General features: G+C 43.7%; 1 protein-coding gene and 1 long non-coding RNA gene across 7 annotated transcripts in view; one reads left to right on the forward strand and one right to left on the reverse strand.

Moving 5' to 3' along the window:
• Positions 1-21,744, forward strand: part of Gm26973 — a 90,578-nt gene that overhangs the window by 63,232 nt on the left and 5,602 nt on the right. For 2 of the 5 annotated variants that reach the window (XR_872770.2, XR_872771.2), the window contains 3 exons: positions 6,578-6,715; positions 19,054-19,251; positions 19,941-20,096. This is a non-coding gene — a long non-coding RNA (predicted gene, 26973). Of the gene's footprint in view, positions 1-4,587; positions 4,671-6,577; positions 6,716-12,499; positions 12,587-13,654; positions 13,895-19,053; positions 19,252-19,940; positions 20,097-21,744 lie in introns of those variants that run through there. The other 3 variants (XR_872772.1, XR_872768.1, XR_872769.1) reach the window with 3 other exon arrangements.
• On the reverse strand, positions 10,968-13,148 carry Nkx2-9 (NK2 homeobox 9). 2 transcript variants are annotated; one of them, XM_006515533.4, is made up of 3 exons: positions 13,049-13,148; positions 12,491-12,707; positions 10,968-11,858 (listed from the first exon to the last, which is right to left on the reverse strand). In XM_006515533.4, the coding sequence occupies exons 2-3, from the start codon at positions 12,636-12,638 to the stop codon at positions 11,299-11,301; spliced, it is 708 nt and encodes a 235-aa protein (XP_006515596.1). In that variant the 5' UTR covers positions 12,639-12,707; positions 13,049-13,148; the 3' UTR covers positions 10,968-11,298. The 2 variants fall into 2 exon arrangements, with proteins under 2 accessions (XP_006515596.1, NP_032727.2); NM_008701.2 differs by lacking the exon at positions 13,049-13,148 and having other exon boundaries at positions 10,972-11,858; positions 12,491-12,863.

Below are 21,744 nucleotides of genomic sequence, written 5' to 3' on the forward strand. Positions count from 1 at the left end.
CCACCCCAATTTATAGGATTAGGATGGCAGTTTTCTTATCATTGTTTTCTGATGAGTTAGGGTGAAAAATTCCTATTTGGGGGCCCAAAAGAATATTGGGGAAATGGTTAAATAAAAGGAAAGATAGCTGGTATCATTTGTTGTCTGGTCTCTATTTGTTGATTAAGTTCAGGGCTTAACTGAAGTCCTGATTGGAACAGTCTGGAAGGCTGGATGAACTGAGGTCATCTGGGATTAGCAGTCCTTTTTGAAGCTGTTCTAGAAGCTAGTTTCTGGAAACAGCATCAATTTGAGGCAGGATCTATTGGGGAACTAGAACAGCAGGTCTCAGCATCTCAGCATCCTCTAGGGTGAATCATATCAGGGCTGCCCTCCTGGTCTTCCATTCTGCAAAATACAACCCTTATAAGCAGTACATAGTTCTATAAAGACATTTGTGTGGACGATGCAGGATGTACAGGTCAACTAAATTATTTTCCTGCACTTTGTTCGAGCAGGTGAAAGACAACTGTCTTTCTCTAGAAGTTAGTTTGATCATATAATCAAACTGCAATATAAACCTCCATTCATGCCATCTGAAAGGATGGTATGTAATAGCAAGTCCTGAGAATCTTGTAGCCAGTGAGATTTATTGGCCACAGAAGATGAAGTTTGGGCCAGAGACATATATACATCCCTGTCAGTTCCAGAGTTGTTTCAATCAATGGTTAGTAATATACATTCCCAGTGTAGTTGGTCCTTTTTTATTTTCTCCTGCCTTCAGATGAGATCTTCAGGGGGTCTCCCTCTATCAAATCTGGTTCTTATTACTTTGGAAGGAGTCCAAAATCTTTTCTCCTTTCCTTTTAACACAAATACAAAGCCTCTCTCCCAACACAGCATGCCTTTGGTCCAGCAATTTGAAGTCATTAAGAGTATAGACTAGTCCAATTTAGCAGCCCCGTTTTTATTTAGGTCTGTTCTATTTTGACTTCTCTCATAGAGGATTTGTAATACCCTCACTTATAACCATTTTCATTTTGATAATTTAATACTATTATTATTTATTAGTCGAAACAGGGCTTTTCTGCATAGCCTGGGCTTGTTTGGATTTGCTTTGTATATTTGGCTGGCCTGGAACTTACAAGGAACCTATCTGTGCCTGCCTTTGTCTCCCAAGTATTGAGACCTGGATTTATTTTTTATTATCTGTGCACCCTTGAGGACATTTATATGAATTCCCACTTCTTTCTCCCTTCTTTGCAGATTAATATCTATGTGGATAAATGTATCTGTATAAAAATGTGAATACTTCTTAAGTGGGGCTATAAAGTCCAAGTAATTGTCACCCCAACTCCATTAGCCTTAAATATACAAGTTGATAACGCTTATTGGAAATGGTATTTTATAAGCAAATTACCCAGCACACAATTCTAGAAAACAACATTTCATGATTTTCTTTACCTAATTTTGTGCCTTTCTGTAAGCCAGAGCAATCAGAGAAGTGTGTTTTGGTGAAAGTACAGCCAGTCATGCAGATCACACTAGCAGAGCAAGGGTCCAAACAACAGATCTACATTATTCTCAGTTCTTTTTTTTTTTTTTTTTCCTGAGACAGGGTTTCTCTGTGTAGCCCTGGTTGTCCTGGAAGTAACTTTGTAGACCAGGCTCGAACTCAGAAATCTGCCTGCTTCTGCCTCCCAAGTGCTGGGATTAAAGGCATGCACCACCACTGCCCGGCCTCAGTTCATTTTTAACGAATGCATAGGGATATCAAAATGGGATAGTTTTTAACAACTGGATGCTCACTAGGGTAACTTCTGGGAACACAAAGTATAGGGAGACAAGCTGAGAAGGGAACTAGATATGAGAATAGAAAGAAATCTCAGACTTTGTCTCCCAACAAAAATTAATGAGTTATAGACCTAAATATTGATTGCGTTGTAGATCTAAATATAAGATATAAATGCATTACGCTTCCAGAAAAAAAGATTTCTATGACCTTGGGTTACTAAAGATTTCTTAGTGCACAGGAAACTTAAATGAAAAGGGATTATCAGAGCTGAGGTGGTGCACACCTTTAATCCCAGTGCTTGGGAGACAGAGGCAGGAGGATCTCTATGATTTTGGGGACATCCTAGCCTACAGAGTGGGTTCCAGGACAGCCAGCTTTATATTGGATGGATCCATGGGAATTCCTTATTTTTCTTCCAACTAGTTTGGACATGCTATGTAGACAAATGAATTTAGAAATTGAAACCACTTGAAGAAAGCAAAAGAGTTTTGTGACTTGTATAGGAGAGCATTTCCTAGCAAAAATTGCTCCAAATATTCCAAGGCAGGACGTTATAGCGTCAGGATGAAAACACAGTGGACTCCCTGTACATGGCTGTAGGTCCCAAACCTATAAACACATGTGCATTTGTCTGTGTGTAGTGGTTCACACCTGGAAACTCCAATACTTAGGAGGAGTTGAGTTTCAGGACAATCTGAGCTAATGTCCTGATATTGTAATATCCTGTCTAAAAAGGGAAGGAGGGGGAGGAAGAAGAGGAGAAAGAAAGAAGGGAGGGAGAGAAGGAAGAGAAAGGAAAAATAATGTGTGAACAAAGGAGGTCTTGGCGAAGATTTCCTAGAAAAGGAAGACAAGGAAAGTCTGCTGGTTTGAGGGACTGAGGCCAAGACTTCGTGCATAATAATTACACACTCTGTCCTGCTACAGGACAATGGTGAGCGGGAGCCACAAGCTATAGAAGAGTATGGCCCGTAAAGCAAACACAGGGGATTTCATTTGGCCTCATAAGATACAACTGAAAGGATTAATAGAAAAAAATAAATCTATGCATTTGGTAGATAATTCTTGCCTTTGCCCTTCTTACATAAAACAATTACTTAAGTTTTAAAGAAAGTTTAAATGACCAAAAATTATAGTCAAGATAGTAAATGTGCGGTTTGCTTGCCACAATCAAGTTAATTGCTATAACTGTTACCGCTCTTGCAATACCTTAGCTATGCAGTGATTATTCATCTTATAGAAATGTTTGTTCCCTTTGAGTGGTTCACCATCGTATATGTCTCCAAGTTCCTGGTACTCTGGTAACCACCATTCCCAGCTGTGCCTATGAATTTGATTTCTTTTGACTCCACATATAAAAGAAATCTTACAGCATTTACAGCAGATGCCTTTCTCCCTCCATCTTGTTTCACTTAGTTTAGTGTCCCCAGGTTTGTCAATGTTGTGACAGGATTTGCTTCTTCTACTTATGGTTTAATAATACACCCCCTCCCAGGGTTGTGTGTATAACACTTTCTTCAACACTTTTCCACTAGTGTCCACTTAGATTATTTATGCCTCTTGGTTATTATAGATAATGCAATGTAGGTGAGATGTACACACATACCTTTTCAAGATTCTGATACTAATTTTCTTTTGACGTATATGCCCAGAAATGGAATTGCCAGATCAGAAGTCATTCTCATTTCAAGTTTTGAAGAACCTTCCTATCATTTTTTAAAAAATGATTTTGTATGTATAGGTGCTTTGCCTTCATGTATGTCTGTGTACCACATGTGTGTCTGATTCCTGCAGAGGCCAGAAAGGCTGTCAAATCCCCTGGATCCGAAGTTACAAAAAAAAAAAAAAAAATCTGAGTTAGCCTGTGGGTGCTAGGAATCAAACTGAGGTATCCTGAAAGAGCAGTCAGTGCCTTTAACTACCTAGGCATCTTTCCAGCCCCCTTAATAAGATATTTCAATCTTCTTTATTTATTGCTCACCTTATTGCTTTTCTTTTTTAAATATTATATTTATTCAGTGTGTGTGTGTGTGTGTGTGTGTGTGTGTGTGTGTGTGAGTATGTGTTTTATACAGAACCTGAGGCATGTATGGAGATCAGAGGACAACTCACAGGAGTCTGCTTTCTCTTTCCACCATGTGAAACCTAGGGAACAAACTCAGGTTGTCGGGCTTGGTAGAAAGCACCTCCATCCGCTAAGCCATCCATCCCTATGCTCCCCCTTTTTTGGATAAACCACTGTACTAATAAGCAGAGGGTAATATTTTACTTTGATTTTGATTTACATTTCTCTGATGATTGCAATGTTGAGTGCCTTTCCATACACTAGTTGAGCATCTGTGTTTATTCTGGGATGCCAATTTAAGTCCCTTTGTTATATGGATTTATTGTTGTTATTATTGTATTATTGTTGCTCAGCTATTGAAAGGTACAAGCTCTTCATATATCTAGGATACTGCGCTCACACACACACACACACACACACACACACACACACATACACACACACACACACACACACACGCATCTATATATCTTGTGTTTTCCTTCTATTCTGTAAGATACCTTTCCTTTTGTTGACTGCTTCCTTTGTTGCACAAATTATTTTCTTGTGTTCGCGGAAACATTTTCTTGTTAGTGGATGAAACATCTAAAATAAGGCCAGTCATTTAGTTGTCTGGGCTTGTGTGATGGTCTAACAGAACAAAATAGCTCCCAGAGCCCCACCCCACCCCCTAGACATCATCAGTTGCTGCTGCTTCCTGGGGGCCCAGATACCTCTGTGTCAGCAGCTTTCTCAGACTCTGCAGTCTACAAATCAAGTCTGTCCGGCACTCTGTGGTGACAATTACGGGAAGAAGTTAGATTGATACAGACTGCAACATGTCCTCCAGAGGTACTGAAAACAACAAAAAGCATCCCAAACTCAGCTTAAAATTCACTATGTGCTAAGACTTCAGGGCTGTGTGTTTTTAGCCAGGGGAGCCTTCAGGAGGGTGATAGTCTAGTACCTATAGACTCATCCCAGAAACCTTACAGTCTTGTTTAAACTCCTATCCCACCAAGGAAGAAGCAAACAACTGCTTCTCTCCATATTCTTTTTTTTTTTTTAAGGTCCTAGTTTAGTTTTTACCTTGTCAATGACAAAACAAAGTGCGTTATTTCCAGTGCATGACTCTTGATAGATGGGGAATGTCTGAAACTACAGAGAAGAGGAAACAGAAGAATAAAGGGGAATTGTTCTTTCCAAGCCAATTTGATTCCAGCCTTTTCTCTTGATGGTCATAGTTTTCAGCGATACAGATGAGATTTCCCCTTTACACTTAACACTTTACCTGAATCCCCGATTCATTACATCATCGACGAGAAAACAAATGCTATTGTGAAGATTACTATAATTAGGAACACAGCTTACTTATACATTTCTGTGCTCTCCCTATTATCTTAATGAAAAAAATTGTCATTTTTCAGGACAAAAAAAGCAAGATGACAGGTGGGATAATGCATCAGAGATTTTCTCTGTAAGGGAAAGCCTCCCAAGGTGTCCACACCCACTCACATGTGTGTCATACGCATTTTATAATGATATAATTAAATGTAGTTACTGGACTTAGGTCATTTTGTTGCTAGGCCTACATAAATTATTTGAGAATACATGTACTTTTTTGTTTTCAATCAACAAGTTCAGTGAAGAGGTGGAAGATATTTATGGTTTCTTCTGGGAATTTTTCTAGGAGCTTTTTTGTGTTTTGTTAATTCTTGGTGTTCCATTCAGTCCTAAATTAATAAGATGGTAGGCCTTATGTTCTACCACATAGATGAACAATAGAAAAAATCCACACTACCTCTTCATCTTAACTTGCATTAGAAGTTAAATGTTTCTGGCAGAGAACTGGCAGGGTGGTGTATTCAGACAGATAGATGAGTCTATTCCTGAGATTAGGCAGTAAAAAACGGCACACCCTAAAAGTAACTGGTTCTTTGCTCACCAACTCTCTGTTTCCCCATCCCCTCCCCCAACCCTGCATCCCACTCTCACCCTGCTTTTCATCCTTCCTGGGCATTTCCTGACTCTCATTCTACATCTGAATTTTGTTGTATCTGTGTGTCTGCTTATGTGATTGTATCAGATCCTGAGGGCTTGTGGTGTTTCAGGATTGCCTCGAGTTGAGAATTTACCTCCCAAGAGGTCATTTTAACCTAAGTTGATGACTTCTTTAGTGCTGGAGGAATTGCTCCTTAGTGTGCTATCCTTCAGCAAAGCTTCAGGGGAAGATACAACAGAAAGAAGGCGTTTTAGGTGAGAGTCAAGGGCCCTTTGAATGGATTTCCTTGACACTTTGTCAGTTTAATTTGCAAACAGCCTACATTCCTCTTCCTAGAGAATTCTTCCAAATATCCCATCCAATCCCCAGACTAGAAAAAGAGGAACAGAAGAAAAGAAGAGGAAGAAAAAAAAAGAAGAAGAACTACAGGGCAATTTGGTATTAAGAGTAGAAAAGAGAGAATCTAATTCAGAGCTTTTAGCTGAAGAAAAGCATTTAAAAACCTGTTACTCATACAAGACCACCCACTCAGAATACAGGAGGAAGTTATGCATGACCAGTCCCTCAGATGTCCCCCCGGTCACACCCTGCTCACTGAAGTTATGTGGAACGGCAGTCAGTTTTGAAATGACCCAAACATAAAAGAAACCTAAAGGGGTTTTGGGTTTTTGTTTTTCTTGTTTGTCCCAAGGCAGGTTATTAATGTGAAAACTATTTCTACTTCTAATTTGTAATGTTTTTGTTTTTTTCATTTCAGAATAAACACTAAGGCTTGTGTACTAGACATGACTGGAAAATCTGAGAACACCTAACCTTGAACATTTGGAAAGGAGCTAGAATAGAAGGAGCACCGGACTGTTCAACCAATGCCTACGCAACTCTTCTTGGTTTCCCTGTAAGGTCAAATCATCACTGCAGGGCTCAGCATCAAAGCATTGTTCACCTTCCTTAGTGAACTTACAGACTGAGCAATATGAGTGACAGGCACAAGGAGGGAAGGAGAATGCCTTTTGGTTATTGTGCATGTGACCAGGGGGCCAGAGAGAGGTGAACAGGTACAGAATTAGAATTCTGAAAATAATTAAGGAGTCATTTAGAAGACTCTACCTCCAAATGTCTTGGAAATATAAGTGGTCCTGAGGGATGCAGTTTCTCAGGCAGATCTGAACACTAAATAATATAGCCACATCTGCAGAAAGTGCTATGCCTGGAGGTAAAGACCCCGCTTCCTCTAAAGGCAACTTTGACTATCTGTTATTCACATTCACTGACAACTTACTCCATTTAGCTGAAACATTCATGGCAGACGAACAGTTAACCAAGTATTCAACCATGTCGAGTCTACAGCCATGTGCTTGTGTATCTTATTCACAAGGCAAAATTGCTTTAATGTGTGTGTCTGTGCATGTGTAGAGAGAGAAGAGAGGGACTCACACAAAGAGGGGCCAGAAAGAGAGACAGAGAGGCTAATGAATTGTATCAACCAAGGCAAGGGGATAATAAAACTCCATTGTTAAAAGCGAAGGTGTAGGTTAACCTGGGCTCAAATAACTTCTTTCTCACCCTTCAGTAGCACATTATCTAAGATACTAAAGTGCTAAATTGACCAGATAAGAGATGTGCTAAGATGTGAGATCTTCTGAACAACAAGGAAAGAAAATTGAAGTGAAAATTGCAATCTCCACCAGCGAGAGATTTAAGTGAGATGAAGTGAAAATGTTTACAATGGAAGGAACGCAAGGATGTGTGAAGAGGATGATATTTAATAATAAAGATTAAATTGGAGACCTAGGAAGGAAAGGACTAAGCAAGCCAGAGTCACACAGAACCGCTGGGATCTGGGCATGGGGGTTGGGAACAGCTTCAAGGAGCTTACCAGACTCAGCAACAACTACTGAACACTGGGCTTACAATTGATGTCAAGTTAGCGGCAACAGATATTTTTTTGCTGAAAGAAGAACAGTGAAATGATAGTCACAGGAGAATACCATGACCTGTACAAGAGCTCCATCTCACTGACAGAGACATGAACGCAGATAGACAAGGTAATACAAAGGCTGTGTCCCAAAGCCGGAGGTTTGGGAGCTGGGGTTGGTGGAGACAAAACAGACAGAGACAGAACGATGCTGAAGAACTTGTCTTTAAGGAAACATCTGTGGGAAGGGAACCAAGGCTGTTGAATGAAAATCCTAGCACAAAAAGATTGCAAAAATAATTACCACCATGTGATTAAAGGCTCCTGTGAGATGGCTCAGTTAAGTCACTTGTTATGAAAGAGTAGTGGCAGGGGGGATTCCTGGGGATCGCCTGCCATCCAGACTAGCTGAGTCAGGGAGTTCCATGTTCAGGAAGAGACCCTGTCTTATAAACTCATATAGAAAACAATTGAGTAAGACACCCAACATTAACCTCTGGCCCATCACACACACACACACACACACACACACACACACACACACACACACACTATCTAAAGTTCTCAGTCTACCACTTACCCTAGATTAACTACTTACAATCTCATTGACCTTAAGGCTCTTAAGTATGAACGTGAGGTTGGCAGTACTATCTCTCTCTCTCTCTCTCTCTCTCTTTCTGCGTGTATATGTGTGTATGTGTGTGTAACGTTTCTGTGAGATCAGCTATGAATCATTATACTATACGCAAAAATACTTGGACTGTCCTCTGGCACACAGGGGATAGTTATAAGTGGTAGCAAGTCACTGGGTTCTGGGAGCAGCTTCAGGAGTGGCCTTGAGTTATGTAGAGAGCTTCCAGCTTGCTCTTGCAGCCTGTCCATATGTATGATGGCTGCATAAAATATACAAGGTGACAACTGTCCTACTTAGGGGAAGCTTGGAGGGTGGCTAAATATGAGGCAAACTAAGGACAATAGTAACATCCTTTGAGGTTTATAATTACTTTGTGCCAGTTTCTTGTCTGTAAAACAAGATCCGCTAGGCCCCCCCTCTTTCTCCCTCTCCCTGTCCCTCTCCCTCTCTCTCTCTCCCTGTGTGTGTGTGTGTGTGTGTGTGTGTGTGTGTGTGTGTGTGTGTGTGTTTATGTGTGTGTAAGGTTTCTGTGAGATCAGCTATGAATGTACCTGGAAACACAACAAATTTCACTGCAAGCTTTTTGAGTGTGAATCTATCCTGTCATGTCCAAGGTGGATGGCAGGATCAGACACTTGCTCTGGGGAGGGAGACCCTGTGGAGAGGGAGCCCCTGACTATCTTCACAGCTGTTGGCAGAAAAGACTTGGATTCAGCTTTTGAGCCACAGAGGAAATGAGCACTTTTCTATTTGATCATAGGTATGGACAGAAGAGCATAGATGTCAACCCGAGTCTCTAAAATGAAACCTTGAGATGTGGATGCATTTTTCTCTTTCCATGGGGTCTTTTATTTCTGAAGAAAGGACTTTCTGGCCAATGACAAAAGAATATAAAAGACTAACAGTTTGTATATCATGCCTGCTGGTGCCACTGTCCCCTTCCTGTCCAGAGCACAGTTGGCTCACTGGGTCCATCCTGCTGTGACTCAAATTTGGCTCACCATTTAGGACCATGATGAATCTGGATGTGAGTACACTTTCCCCTCACCCTTGTTAAATCAGCCTCCCTACAGACCCCATCCCTTTTTTCTTCAGATTTCACATTTATAGACCCTTCCCACTCCACAGGGTCCAAGATCTGCTGAATAGGTCTCTTCTAAACTTTCTCCCATTCATGCAGGAAGAGCATGGAAGAGCCAAGCTCACAGCCAGCTACAAATCCCAACCCAGGCCTTCCTTAGAAATCCCTTCCTCTTTTTCTTTCACATCTGCTCGGCCAAATCTAACAGAGAAGCTCCTACAGGTCCCAGTATATGTCTTACAATGTTGGGGCTCCCTCCCTACCAATCATTTGTTAGAAAGGGGTTTTATGATACAAATTTGATAATCTCCCATGCACATTGGCACTATTCTAATTGAAGTTGTAAGCCCATAAAATTCAAGCCCTTTGTCTTCCTGAAGGCCACAAGGTTTAAAAAGATACTATTGTCCTGCCTAACACCCACTACATTGTCTCCAGGGACTGATTAAACAGAGTTCTGAATTGAAACAGTGAGGATTTTGTCTAGGTCCTTTTTAGGCCTGACAATGCCTTTTTCAGTATCCAGCACAAAAGGAGGTTTAAGGATGGAGATTCTTCTGAGATAGCCACATCCATATGGAAGACAAGGTGACAGGCAGCTGAGACCCAAATGTACCATCCACACACCCCCATTCCAGGTGACAACCTTGATGCCTTCTCCTCCTCCTCTTCCTCCTCCTCCTCTTCTTCTTTGGACAAGAAATCGAGGACCTTTACCAAGCCTAATGCTTTCTCTTCAGACCTCATCAGGGGCCTTGTCCCTGTTCCTGGACCAACTGGACACCTCTCTCCTCTCCTCTTTCTGAAATGGGTTTCCAGAGATAAGGTCACAGCTTCAGAGACAGCGACTGCCTGCCCTGGATTTCCTCCCTCACTATATACCCAGGAAAAGAACAGGGGCAAACCAAGGCCTGGAATGGAAAGGAGATCATTCCGTGTGTGCACTGCTGACTGGACTCTTACTAGCCGATCGCACCCCAGCATAGCAATCCTAGCATTACCCTCTTTCCCTAGGGTAGCCTGGAAACAGTGCCCTGGGCAGGTCATTCTGTGGCCCTTTTTATTTCTTCAATGCCCTCCCTCTCCAGTCCCACCACTGCCGGGTAGAGGAGGCAGGAAACAGCACATTGAAGCGCTCATGGCATTAACTGTATGTTCCAAGTTCCTTGCTTCCAAGCTCCTCAATCCTCAAGTCCTGGAAACAGCCTTGAGTCAGGACCCTGCTCGAGGGGCAGGATAAGCTTTCAGTCTTGGAGCCAGAGACTAAAGAATCTCCAGCTTCACTCTGCAGAGCTACCCAGATCGCCTCCGTTGCCTCTCCTACTCCCTTTCCTCCCAAAGTCTTGTTGGGACTTTATTCTGACCTACAGTATAAACCGGGGATGGGTCTCAGTGTAAATGGTCTTTCCACCTCCAGCCAAGGGAAACCAGTTTCCATCCCTTTAGTGGTAGGAGCGCCAGCGACCCAACCCTCCACAGTATAATCTAGCGCAACAAGTCAAGGGGAAAACACTCTATTTCTTTTTTAAAAATAAGTTGCTTCATACAAGTCGCTATTTTAAAATATACAAATAATGCTCAAGAAATAAAATCTTGCTCTGGGACTGGCGCCCGGGCAACCATTCCGAGTCTTGGAGACAGTCCCTTGTGTGTGTGTGTGTGTGTGTGTGTGTGTGTGTGTGTGTGTGTGTGTGTGTGTTTGCCGGTTAGGGCAATCCAGGGACCCAGGACTCAAGAAGGGCTCCTGCAAGGGTCACCTCCTGACTTTGGTGTGGCTGTAGCTCTACTGCGGCGGACCAAACAGCAATGTCCCAAGTCTAGGGTGGCTTTAGGCACTCCGCAGCAGCCTCACCAGTTCCAGGAGACCAGAGCTGGTGGTGCTAAGTGCTGGTAGGCTGGGAAGAGGCCAAGCGCCGAGCCCGGTCCGAAGGCGGTGTAGCCTGGCACCGGACACGCAGTGGCCAGGCGTGCGCTGCACTTGTCCTGGGGCACCGCAGAGGTCCCCTCACCTCTGCCGTTGTTGCTCGGTGGCCGGTCGTGAACCAGCACGGGTACCACTACGCGGCGCAGCAGGCCGGGAGCGGCGTGCAGATCAGATGATGCTGCCATATCCGAAGGCTCTGTGATCCCAGGCGCTCGCCCTCGCTTCAGCTTGTAGCGGTGGTTCTGGAACCAGATCTTGACCTGCGTGGGCGTGAGGCGCAGGAGTCGAGCCAGCTGTTCCCGCTCCGGCGCCGACAGGTAGCGCTGCTGCCGAAAGCGCCGCTCCAACTCCAAGGTCTGGGCCTTGGAGAACAGCACCCGCCGCTTCCTCCTCTTCTCCGGGTCGGAGCCGGGGGACTCCCGCCTGAGCGAAGCCAGCTGCGACGAGTCTGCAGGGCTTGTCTCCAGGCCGCTCTCGTCCGAGGCTGGGAACCACAAAGCAAAGCAGACGTCGCCTGGTGAGAGGCCAGCCTCTACGGGTGTCTGGGACCTGTCTCCCACCCTCGTCTCCACCTGGAGTCCCAATTCTCTTGCTCCGGGCTTTGCGACCCATTTGCTTTGCTGTATTCACTTCTGGGTACCCACGTTCCCTACTCTTACCTCAACCATACTACAAGAGTAATCGGCAGACCTGAGATGATGCCCCAGAGAAACCCACCCTGGGGTCCTCTTAAAGGAATCGCAACAGTAACTGAGCTGGCAGACTAGTTTCCCACAAGCTGAGTCACCCATACCGGCCACCTCTGATTTGAAGTTTGCAAAGCCCTGGGACACAAAAGGAAGGTTTCAAATCTTTAAATATCCCGGTCTTTTCGGATCGCCAGACACCAAAACCACTACCTTCCTCAGCAGTCCAGGACCAAGATCTACTCTCAGGATGTGTGGACTCAGACGCACCACCTGTCTGTTTGAGGACCACAGAGCTTCGCGCTTGCTCTAGGGTCGAAGGAACCTGATTCTGGGTTGGGAATCTCCACTCTCCATCCCTGACCCCAGAGGCTTGGCTGGGTCCCTCCTCCGCACTCCCCACCCCCGGCCGCAGTCCTGGCTCACTCACACAGGTAGTGGCTGCACTCCGACTCCAGCCAGGCAGCAGTCTGTGGAACGCACGTCTGTTGCTCGCGCCTCACCCTAGGCTTCGCATCCTGTTCAGGTAAATTCAGGAGGCTGCGCACCGTGAAGCCGAGGCGTCCAGAGGTGGCCATGGCCGAGGAGGGGAAGAAGGTGGGGGGCAGGGTAGGCTAGGGACCCAGGGACAGCTGGGGACGCCGCTCCTAAGGATGGAAGTGCGAGGCGCTCGCCATGCGCTGGCCTTGAGACGCCAGCACCTTTGCGGGAGGAATCCCTATTTATATTAACAGCCCTTGCTACTCGGAGGGCTTTGAAAACCGCAGTCGGGGTGTCCAGGGTTTTAAGTACCTGAATGAGTGCTGGAGCGAAGCCGGGGCAAGTCCGGAAGGTGCCATCTCCGCCCCCCCTTCCCCCGCCTCCCGCTCCGCCCCGCCCGGCACCCGCCCCCTCTGCAAGACTACCTCCCAGAGGTCGCAGGAAGCTGGCCTGGTATTAGCGATTGTCTGATTAGACCAAAGTGGGGACAGATAATGGGGATTGTTACCAGTGAATAACATCTTGGGTGGCGAACAGTGACCATGGTCCTCCCAACTGAGCCCCAGCTTCCTTCTCCTCTCAGGCTGACGTGGGGCCTGGGCTGGGTGGTAGAGCTGGGGAGGGTGGAGCGACTTTATTATTCCTTGTTTGTTTTTCCCCGGAGCTTCCCTGCTGGAATGGTAGTTTCTCATAATTATTTGGAAAGTGATTTATAACTACGTTAAACTGGCGCACTTTTTTTTTTTTTTTGGTAGCATTCCTTAGATATCAGAGGATGGCCTGGTCTTTCCAGATGTCTAGGGCACAGATTTTGCAGGAGCCTACATACACACACACACACACACACACACACACACACACACACTCACCACACACAGTCTGAAAGGTCTGGAAGCCTGTGGGAGAGCTTGGGACCTGTGTCTGTCTCCTCAGGCCAACAAAACAGCCAACATCCAGGTCCCGAAATGTCCATCCTGGTCTGGCATCTATGGACCCTGAGTCTGGGACTCTGGCTGAGCTCCTCCATTCGAGGACCCAAGGGAGGTAGCAGATTTTAGGGTGGCCTACCAAAGCTTCCTTGGTATTGTCACTAGGGCTTCGTCCCTGCCCTTCATCTCCCAAGTCGGTGCCAGTTAGCAGCATAGGAAGGGACAGTGAGCGGTCTGCATTACTCACTGCTCACAGTGTAGCAGACCACACCACAGCTGCCCCGTCTGACATAGAATGGGCGGATAGGCAGAATTAGCAACAGGCCTGCCCAAAAGAAATGTGCCTGGCAGGAGATGTCTCCCAGATCCTCTAGTCACCAAGGGAACACAGATAAAATGATCCACGTGGAAGGCGGGTGAAGGAGGTAGGAGAGGGCAGAATCCGGCAGCAGCAGGCACATTCTGTTGGCCTTTCTAGTCTTCCTCTGGCTCCAGTCTAGCGCTAGAGTGCGGTCTCAGAAGCCTTTTTCTATCCAGCTAGTTATTTGGGTACCTGGTTTCTAAATTTCAGGGATGAGAGCTACATTTGGGTAGCCGCATCTGAAAACCGGGCTTTGCTGAGGCTGAATTCGAACCTGACAAGGGCGTGGCGCCCCCACCCTCACCCCCCCTCCCGCCTCACCCAGCCTGCGTCCACCCCCAGCTGCAGTCCTACCAAGCGTGCCTAAAGTGGCCGGTGGTACCGCGCGCTGGGTGGTCGGGCGGAGGCTAGCCCACTACAGGCCAACTGCTAGGCCACAAACAAAGGGGAAATGGAGCTGGGACGCCCGGACCTGTTGGAAGCATTTGTTCCAGCAAAGATTTTGCATTTGTTCAGTCCGGAATAATGCGTGATTGATGTCTGCTCACAATGCGCTTTAGCTCCCTGGGATAAATCGGAGCTTGTCCGGTGTTGTCATGGTTTTCAATGGGATTCAATGGGATTGGGAGATCGATCGACTCTGCTGGCTGTCTTTCTGTGGTCCTGGCAATAGATTTATTAGTTATGTCTTTTTAAATGAGATTAAATTGAAATGACTGTGCTGACCTCTATGCAGAAAAAACTCCTGCGGGAGCCAGAGGTTTGGCGGGAGGTGGTAGAGTTTTAGAGAAGCCTAAGCGTAGATTCCCAGACTCTGTGAACTTGGAAGCTGTGCCAGGTGAAGCCGCTCCGGCCTGGAAACCTGTGCATCCTCTGCCTCTGGCAAAATGGACAATCTTGAGATTCTCTCTCTCCGATCTACCTCCCCCCCCCCCCCCCGCTCCTGCTTTCTCCCAAGACGAATAGATTTGGTAATTTCTCAGACTATTAGTTTCTGACTTTCATTCCCTCTCGATTTTCTCTGACCTATCTATGCTGGGATTCATCGTCTGTAGACTCTGATCCACCTTGCAGGACATTCCAGGAGTCTATGTGTTAACTTTTCAGTTTGTGAAGGACTCTCCAGATGACTGTGGCCCCGCATTTAACAATTTTAGGAAGAAGCAGGATAGGCAATGTACAAGTCTTCCTTGGGATGATTGACCTCTCTTAGCCTTTTAATCTATTTAACATTCTAAAACCACACTGATGTGTAGAAATAAGCAAATGACGCTCTTCAGCTCTTAAGAGCTCTTCAGCATCAAATATTTGCTTTTGGCTCCCAAGCTCTGCATCCCCTTTGTAGCAGCTGTGTTCTGAGAGAGAACATGGATTTGGGGTGTGTTCTAAATATCAGTTCCCGCTTCACATTCTCCAGCCCCGGCCTTGTGTGCATGTATTTGTCCTGGGAAAGGTCACACTTCTTGGTCATACAGAGCCCGGTCATTTCCCTGCTCAAACACATCCTTGAATATTCGCCTTCTTCCTAGGGTTCTTTTCTGGAACTTTATATCCATTCTTTCCCAGAGTCTGCACCCAAAAACACCTGAGGAGGTTGTCCCATGCAAACTATGCCTTCTGAAAAAAAAACAGAGAGGAGGAGGCATTTCTTAGAGGAAGTGACTTTCTTCACTGCCTCTTCTACCTCAGAGAATGAAAGGCTTAGGTGTAGAAAATTATTTCAATACCAGGCCAGTAGGAAAAGAGTGAGAAGAACTCTTTGCATACCGGAGATACATGTGTGTGCATCCTGCCCCAGCCCCATACACAAGAGATTCTTGGAATTATAAGTTAATATCTATCTCTCTTATGGGGCATTTTTTTTCTAGATTTTCAAATGTTGGTTAGTGTTTTAGTCAGCAATGCAGCACAGTTTGTGAGGATTGTTGCTTAATTGTGAGGCTTTGTTTCCCTGTAGTTGGGTCTAGTACATCCTAACTGGAGTAAGTTTTAATCTTTGGAGGTGTGGTATGCTGAGAATGTTTGAACCATTCACACATTTCAAATCTTACACAAAGATGCTTAGCACAGCGGATGCTTAAAAGGTACTACTAGGAAATTCCTCCTCCTCCCTCTCTCTCCTTCTCCTTCTCTTTCTCCTCCTCCTCCCTCTCCCCCTTCTCCTTCTCTTTCTCCTCCTCCTCCCTCTCTCTCCTTCTCCTCTTTCTCCCCCTCCTCCCTCTCCCCCTTCTCCTTCTCTTTCTCCTCCTCCTTCCCCTTCTCTTTCTCCCCCTCCCCTTCTCTCTCTCTTTCTCCTCCTTCTCCTCTCTTCCTCCTCCTCCTCCTCCTCCTCCTCCTCCTCCTCCTCCTCCTCCTCCTCCTCCTCCTTTTTCTGTTTCATAGATTTCTGCAACTCTATACGGTGAGGGGAGAGGCAATGCTGTGGAATCATCTTGACAGACGGAGGGCCCTCCACTACCAGGGCATTTTACCTCACAGCAGCTGCTCTCCCCCTCTTTAATCAGTTGTTGGATAAAATAGCAAAAGGAGGGCTGGAGAGATGGCTCAGTGGTTATAAGCACTGGCTGATCTTCTTCTAGAGGTCCTGATCCCAGCAACCACATAGTGGCTCACAACCATCTGTAACGGGATCCGATGCCCTCTTCTAGTTTGTCTGAAGACAGCTAAAGTGTGCTCAGACATAAAATAAATAAATACATCTTTTTTAAAACATATTTTATCGCTTAGTGTCAAGTAGCAAGATATGAGATGCTCTATAAGTCTTTTAAAGTAAGGTTTTTCCATTGCTGGTGCTGTTGTTCCTGGTCTCTGGGGGAAAAGATTTTTCTTTTTCTCTTATGTTCATCCAGTAGTTTAAGTAGACACTATACATGCATTTTACATCTCTATACATATACATATACATACATATACATATTCAGTAAAATGGTTCTTCTCATTTAAAGCTGTTTAATTAAATGTGCCTGCACTCCTCTTCCTAAAAACTTAACAAGTAAGAGTTTAATTTTAAAAACTGGTTTATTTATTAACGATTCTAATCATTTTCATGCCTTCCAGTGGCATAAAAGTATTTGTTCTTACATGGTTTGTAAATTGTCAGAATCAAAATAGCTATACAGCATGCCAAACATTATTTGTCTAGATCTAAAATTCTTACTTTTGTTTCATCTTTTTGTTAAAGGTTTACTTTGTTATACTTTATTAAATGTGTGTATATATATATATGACTACTATAAATAAGTAAATTATATCATAGAATATATATGTATATGTATATATATGTGTATATATATAATTTGACTGGTATAACTATAGATTATAAAATACAGAATTCTTACTAAGTTTTACATAACAAAAGATCCAGGCTTTAGATCAATCACAGTTGGTGTTATGTACAGAGAAGATCACACTTAGTATAGGCTATGTATGGTGTTATGTATAGACAAGGAAGATGGACTCCAGACCACATTTTATGACCAGTACCTTGCACAGACTAATTTACTGTGCATGCTGAAAACCAACCACTAGCACTTCAGTTGAAGCCTTTAAAACAAGGTAGCCATACAGTATAAAAACATTGTAATAAGGCCCTTAAAAATAGCTTCACTCTGTTTTGAGGTCATCTTCAAATATTTACTGCACATTGTTAAAGTGGGATATTATTCTTTCTATTGGCAGCAGTTTAAACTACATACCAAAGCAGTCATTCTAGATAAGTGTTTGTTGATACTTTATTAAGGCAATTTCTCAAGGACTAAAGATTCACACATTCAATGTTGACAGCACTAACAAGAATGTCACTTTAGCTTTGGAACTTCTGAGAATGTTTCACTGCATACTTACCCTTATAGTTCATCCTGAGTCAGGATAGAACAGCCAGGAGAGCTGGAGCTTAAGGCGAGCCTTGAAGACAGACTGTGGTAGCCCCAGAGGACCTAAAGGAGGAAGGGCCCCCTAAGTAGACAGTATTAGAAAGAACAGTTTATCAGGTTATGGAAGGAGTAAGCTCACTTAAAGCTACAGTCTGATGACTTCAGGGGAGAAAGTATGGGTGGACGATTCCACATGACAGTGCTTCTTTTTCCCTTCAGGTTTTATATTTTAAAAATCAACTACAAGAGATAAACTTTGGCATTCAAACTCTCTCAAGTTGTGCTATTTAGTTTACTCTTCCATTGTCCTTTGGAGGGGAAAAAATCTTTCTCCTTATTCAAGGGGAGGTAAGAAAAATGTCCTGCAACAAAATGGAAAAAGAAAGAGAAAAAAAAATCCTCTATGTGTTTTCCTGCAGCTCTGGGAACCCCTTACCCAGCATAGGTGCCTGCCTTTGTGTTCTTGAGTAAATGGGTGTTTACCCTGAAGTCACATACCACACAAAGGGAACAACAAAAATAAAAATGTCCTTCGTGTTCTGTTTTTCAATCGTTTGTGTGGAGGAGGCTCTCTCTCGGCCTTTATCACTGCCAGTGAAAAGTCCCTCATTGGAGAGGCATTCCACTCACCCTGCTTCTGGGCACAGTGGGCTTCCATGGAAACTGCCTCTGGAGCCTACAGGCAAACACAGATATAAATGATGAGGCTAAATACTGCGCATTTTAGGTTTAGCTTTATCAAAGACAGGGATGAAGAAAGGTGTTTAAGACTCCTTGAAACTTATTGTTTCTGCTTGTCGTTTCTTGAACCAACCAAATCAACCAATAAATAAAGAAATTACAACAAACATATAAAACATTTTACTATCGACATCGATAAAACCAACCGAAGACAATTACTTGTAAGTTGGACGTACTTCAGTTAGGAAATAACTTAGAAATTACTCGGTTTAAGCATAGTCTCCCAAACTTCAAAATAGATATGTACTATGTAGTTAATACAATCTTCATGTCTGGTAAAACCATGGTTTTTACAGATGGCTTCAAAAATAATAGTTTCATTATCTCTAAGGTAATGAATGCGTTATATATTTTTCTGAGTTGATTTGAGATTTAAGGGAAATATACAAAAACCCTAGAGTTTCTTCTCCAGAATGTGTTTCTTGTATAATGGCTCCATCCTTAAATACAATTGGCTTATCCTTAAAATATCATTTTTTTGCTTTGTCACATGAAGCTCGAGGAAAGGAAAGCACCTCAGAAAACTTCCGTTTTTTTTTTTTTTTTTCTATTTCATCTTTTTAGCAAGCTCTCATTTAACTTAGAACTAACTCCACGTTTCTCCCCTTAGGTTTACGGCCATTCTTCTTCCAGCACGCCTCTCTCACGGTCCACATGAACTAAGAGCGATAAGGATCAGTGACTGACGTGTCCACCCTGGGCAGAGTGTCTTGATTGCTCATTTGCACTGCCGGCTCATTACACCGCATCAGGCTGTTCATACTGGACTATCCTAGATGGCTACAGCATCAAGACACACACATTCTGGGTCTGTACTTCAAACACAGTTGTTTCCTTGGTCGATGGAAGCAGGTGTTTTGCGTGATAGCTGCTTCTTTGGTTTTGTTGTTTGAACAAAATCACAATTTTATTCTTTTAATGTAAATACCACAAAGAAAGCAACAGTGTAATTACACACAGACGAGAGAGCAGACAAGCTGTTCTGAAAGTCATATACAGTTTTGGGATTTTAATCAAAGAAGGAGCAGATAAGGTCCCTCTGGACGGTTGCTCTATTGTATCTATTGTATCCTGTTTAAACAGAAGAGATTTTTCAGTTGGAATGTGGCTGTTTGTCATCTAAGCCATTTTTAATTTCTGGGGTTGCTGATCCCATAAGAGTTCAGGTGACTTAGAGAGTGGAGGGAAAAAAAGAATAAGAATAGAGTATATTTTTTGCTTTAGGATCAGACTGTTTCTTTGGTAATTGATATTTTCTATGAAAATTTGTTTCTAAAACTACTCGCTTTCAGTTCTGACTTCATTCATGAGAACTTCTGAGCCACGGGGGTGGGGGGGTGGGGGTGGGGAAATGTGGCAACCATGCCTGTGTATCAGGGATTGTTTCCAAGTGTGCTGGTCTTGAGTGAACTACTGGTGCATAGCACAGAGTGATGACAGAATCAGACATTTCTTTCAATAAACTCACCTCTACCCTGTATGCGTGTTCCCTTTAAGCCAAAGGATTAAGCTCCAAAACAACATTAGAAGGAGCAAATCAAATATAATATGGACCTAAACATACCATTCCTTATGCATTATGAACTGATCTTCCGTCAGTAAACCCGGCAGCAGCCCAGATGTTGGAACTCCAGGAGTCACACAGTATCGTTGGTAAGCCTTCCCTTGTAAATTTGCCTTTCTGGTTTCTTCTATAAGGATAAAATAAACACTACTCTGGTTCCAGAAATTTTAATCATTTGTTTTATGGACTAATAATAAAAGAACTAAACTTTCTCTTTTCAGGGTCCAGATTTTTGTTATTGCGATTATTATTATTATTATTATTATTATTATTATTATTAAAGTCGTAGAAAAGTCAGAGCAAATCCTGGTTGTCCCATCAGATGACTGATCACACGGATATTCCTAAGGGCAGCCTGGGATGGGGAGTAACACGTAGTAGGGCTAGTGTCCCTAACAGATGTGAGGTAGTTGTGTGAATGGAGGCCCAGGTGACAAGCTGAAAGGATAGAGGGGGTTTGGTGATCTACAAAAGCTAGCCTAGCCCACCTTTCCCAGCTGGAAGGTAGGAAAGAGGACAAGGTGCGAACATTTATGGACCGCAATACCCAGCAGGAAGCAGAGAGATGGCTTTGTGGTTCTGATACTGGCTTAGGAGCCTGGGGCCTGCATATTTCAGACATCAGTGTAGGGACAGCAACTAATGTCTCAGAATCCTGTTGGGGTTTTGTTAGCATCTCAGTGACCAGCAGAGTGTGATTTCACATGATTTAAGTCGTATTTGTTTCCAAACAACTTAGTCTCTTACAAGGCTAATTGGGTGGCACAGAAACCCCTTTAAAAGGTGCAGTTTTTAAAGTTAAATCTTCTTAGCAATGAACATAGATTGAAAACCAGTTAAAAGCCACTGAGAACAAATGAGTCTTAAATCGGGGATGAAACAAAGGGAAGGTGGGGGTGCACCCCCTAATGTCAATAGGCAGAAAGCCCCACGTGCACAATGGGCTTGGGAGCGACCACCCAAGGTGATTCCAGTCAATTCTGGGGGTTGACAGAGACCTGGAGCCTGTGGTTTGGCTAGGCTAGCCACCCAGGGTCCTATCAGGATGGGCAGAAAATTGTCTCATTCCTTGCTACATTGTATCCACAGACAATTTTTTTTCTTCCAAAGACAACAAAAATATCAATAGGTCTGCTTGCTGGCTGCTGTGGCCAGCTGTCACATTCCTGGAGCAAAGGAAGCCTATTGCTGAGACCGATGAGCGCTAACTAGACTCCAGTCAATTGAATTACACAAATATACAAGCCCTGCGTCCCCACTGCAAGGCTGCCACCCACAGAGCTTCATTATCCTTAGCTAACCCATCTCTCTTGAGGCAGAAATTTAAATTGTAATCCACAAATATACAGTATGTAACTCCTGAGCACCAGGCATGAGCTAGTACTAAGACTTATCTAGTCAAACATAAGGGATAGACCAGACTAGGCAACCTGAGTATTCTTTCTAACACCTACCACATTTTGGAATCATACAGACGTACTAGGATTAGGTTTAAAATCTGGGTCACACATTACAGCCTGAGTCAAGTTGCACATTACACCAGTTTCTTTACATATAAAATAGAAATAATACAAGTGTTCTGGTTGCTAGTGAAGGATTCTGTGTAAGACACCAGGAACAGAGCCTTCCCACACTTAATAAGTGCTGTATTAATTATGTCATTTAATGCTCTTATCATTGCTATTATATTTTATTGTATAAGCTTTAACTATATAAATAAATTTTATCTAATAATTG

Source organism: Mus musculus, chromosome 12 (assembly GCF_000001635.26).
Source record: "Mus musculus strain C57BL/6J chromosome 12, GRCm38.p6 C57BL/6J".
NCBI classification, from domain to species: domain Eukaryota; kingdom Metazoa; phylum Chordata; class Mammalia; order Rodentia; family Muridae; genus Mus; species Mus musculus.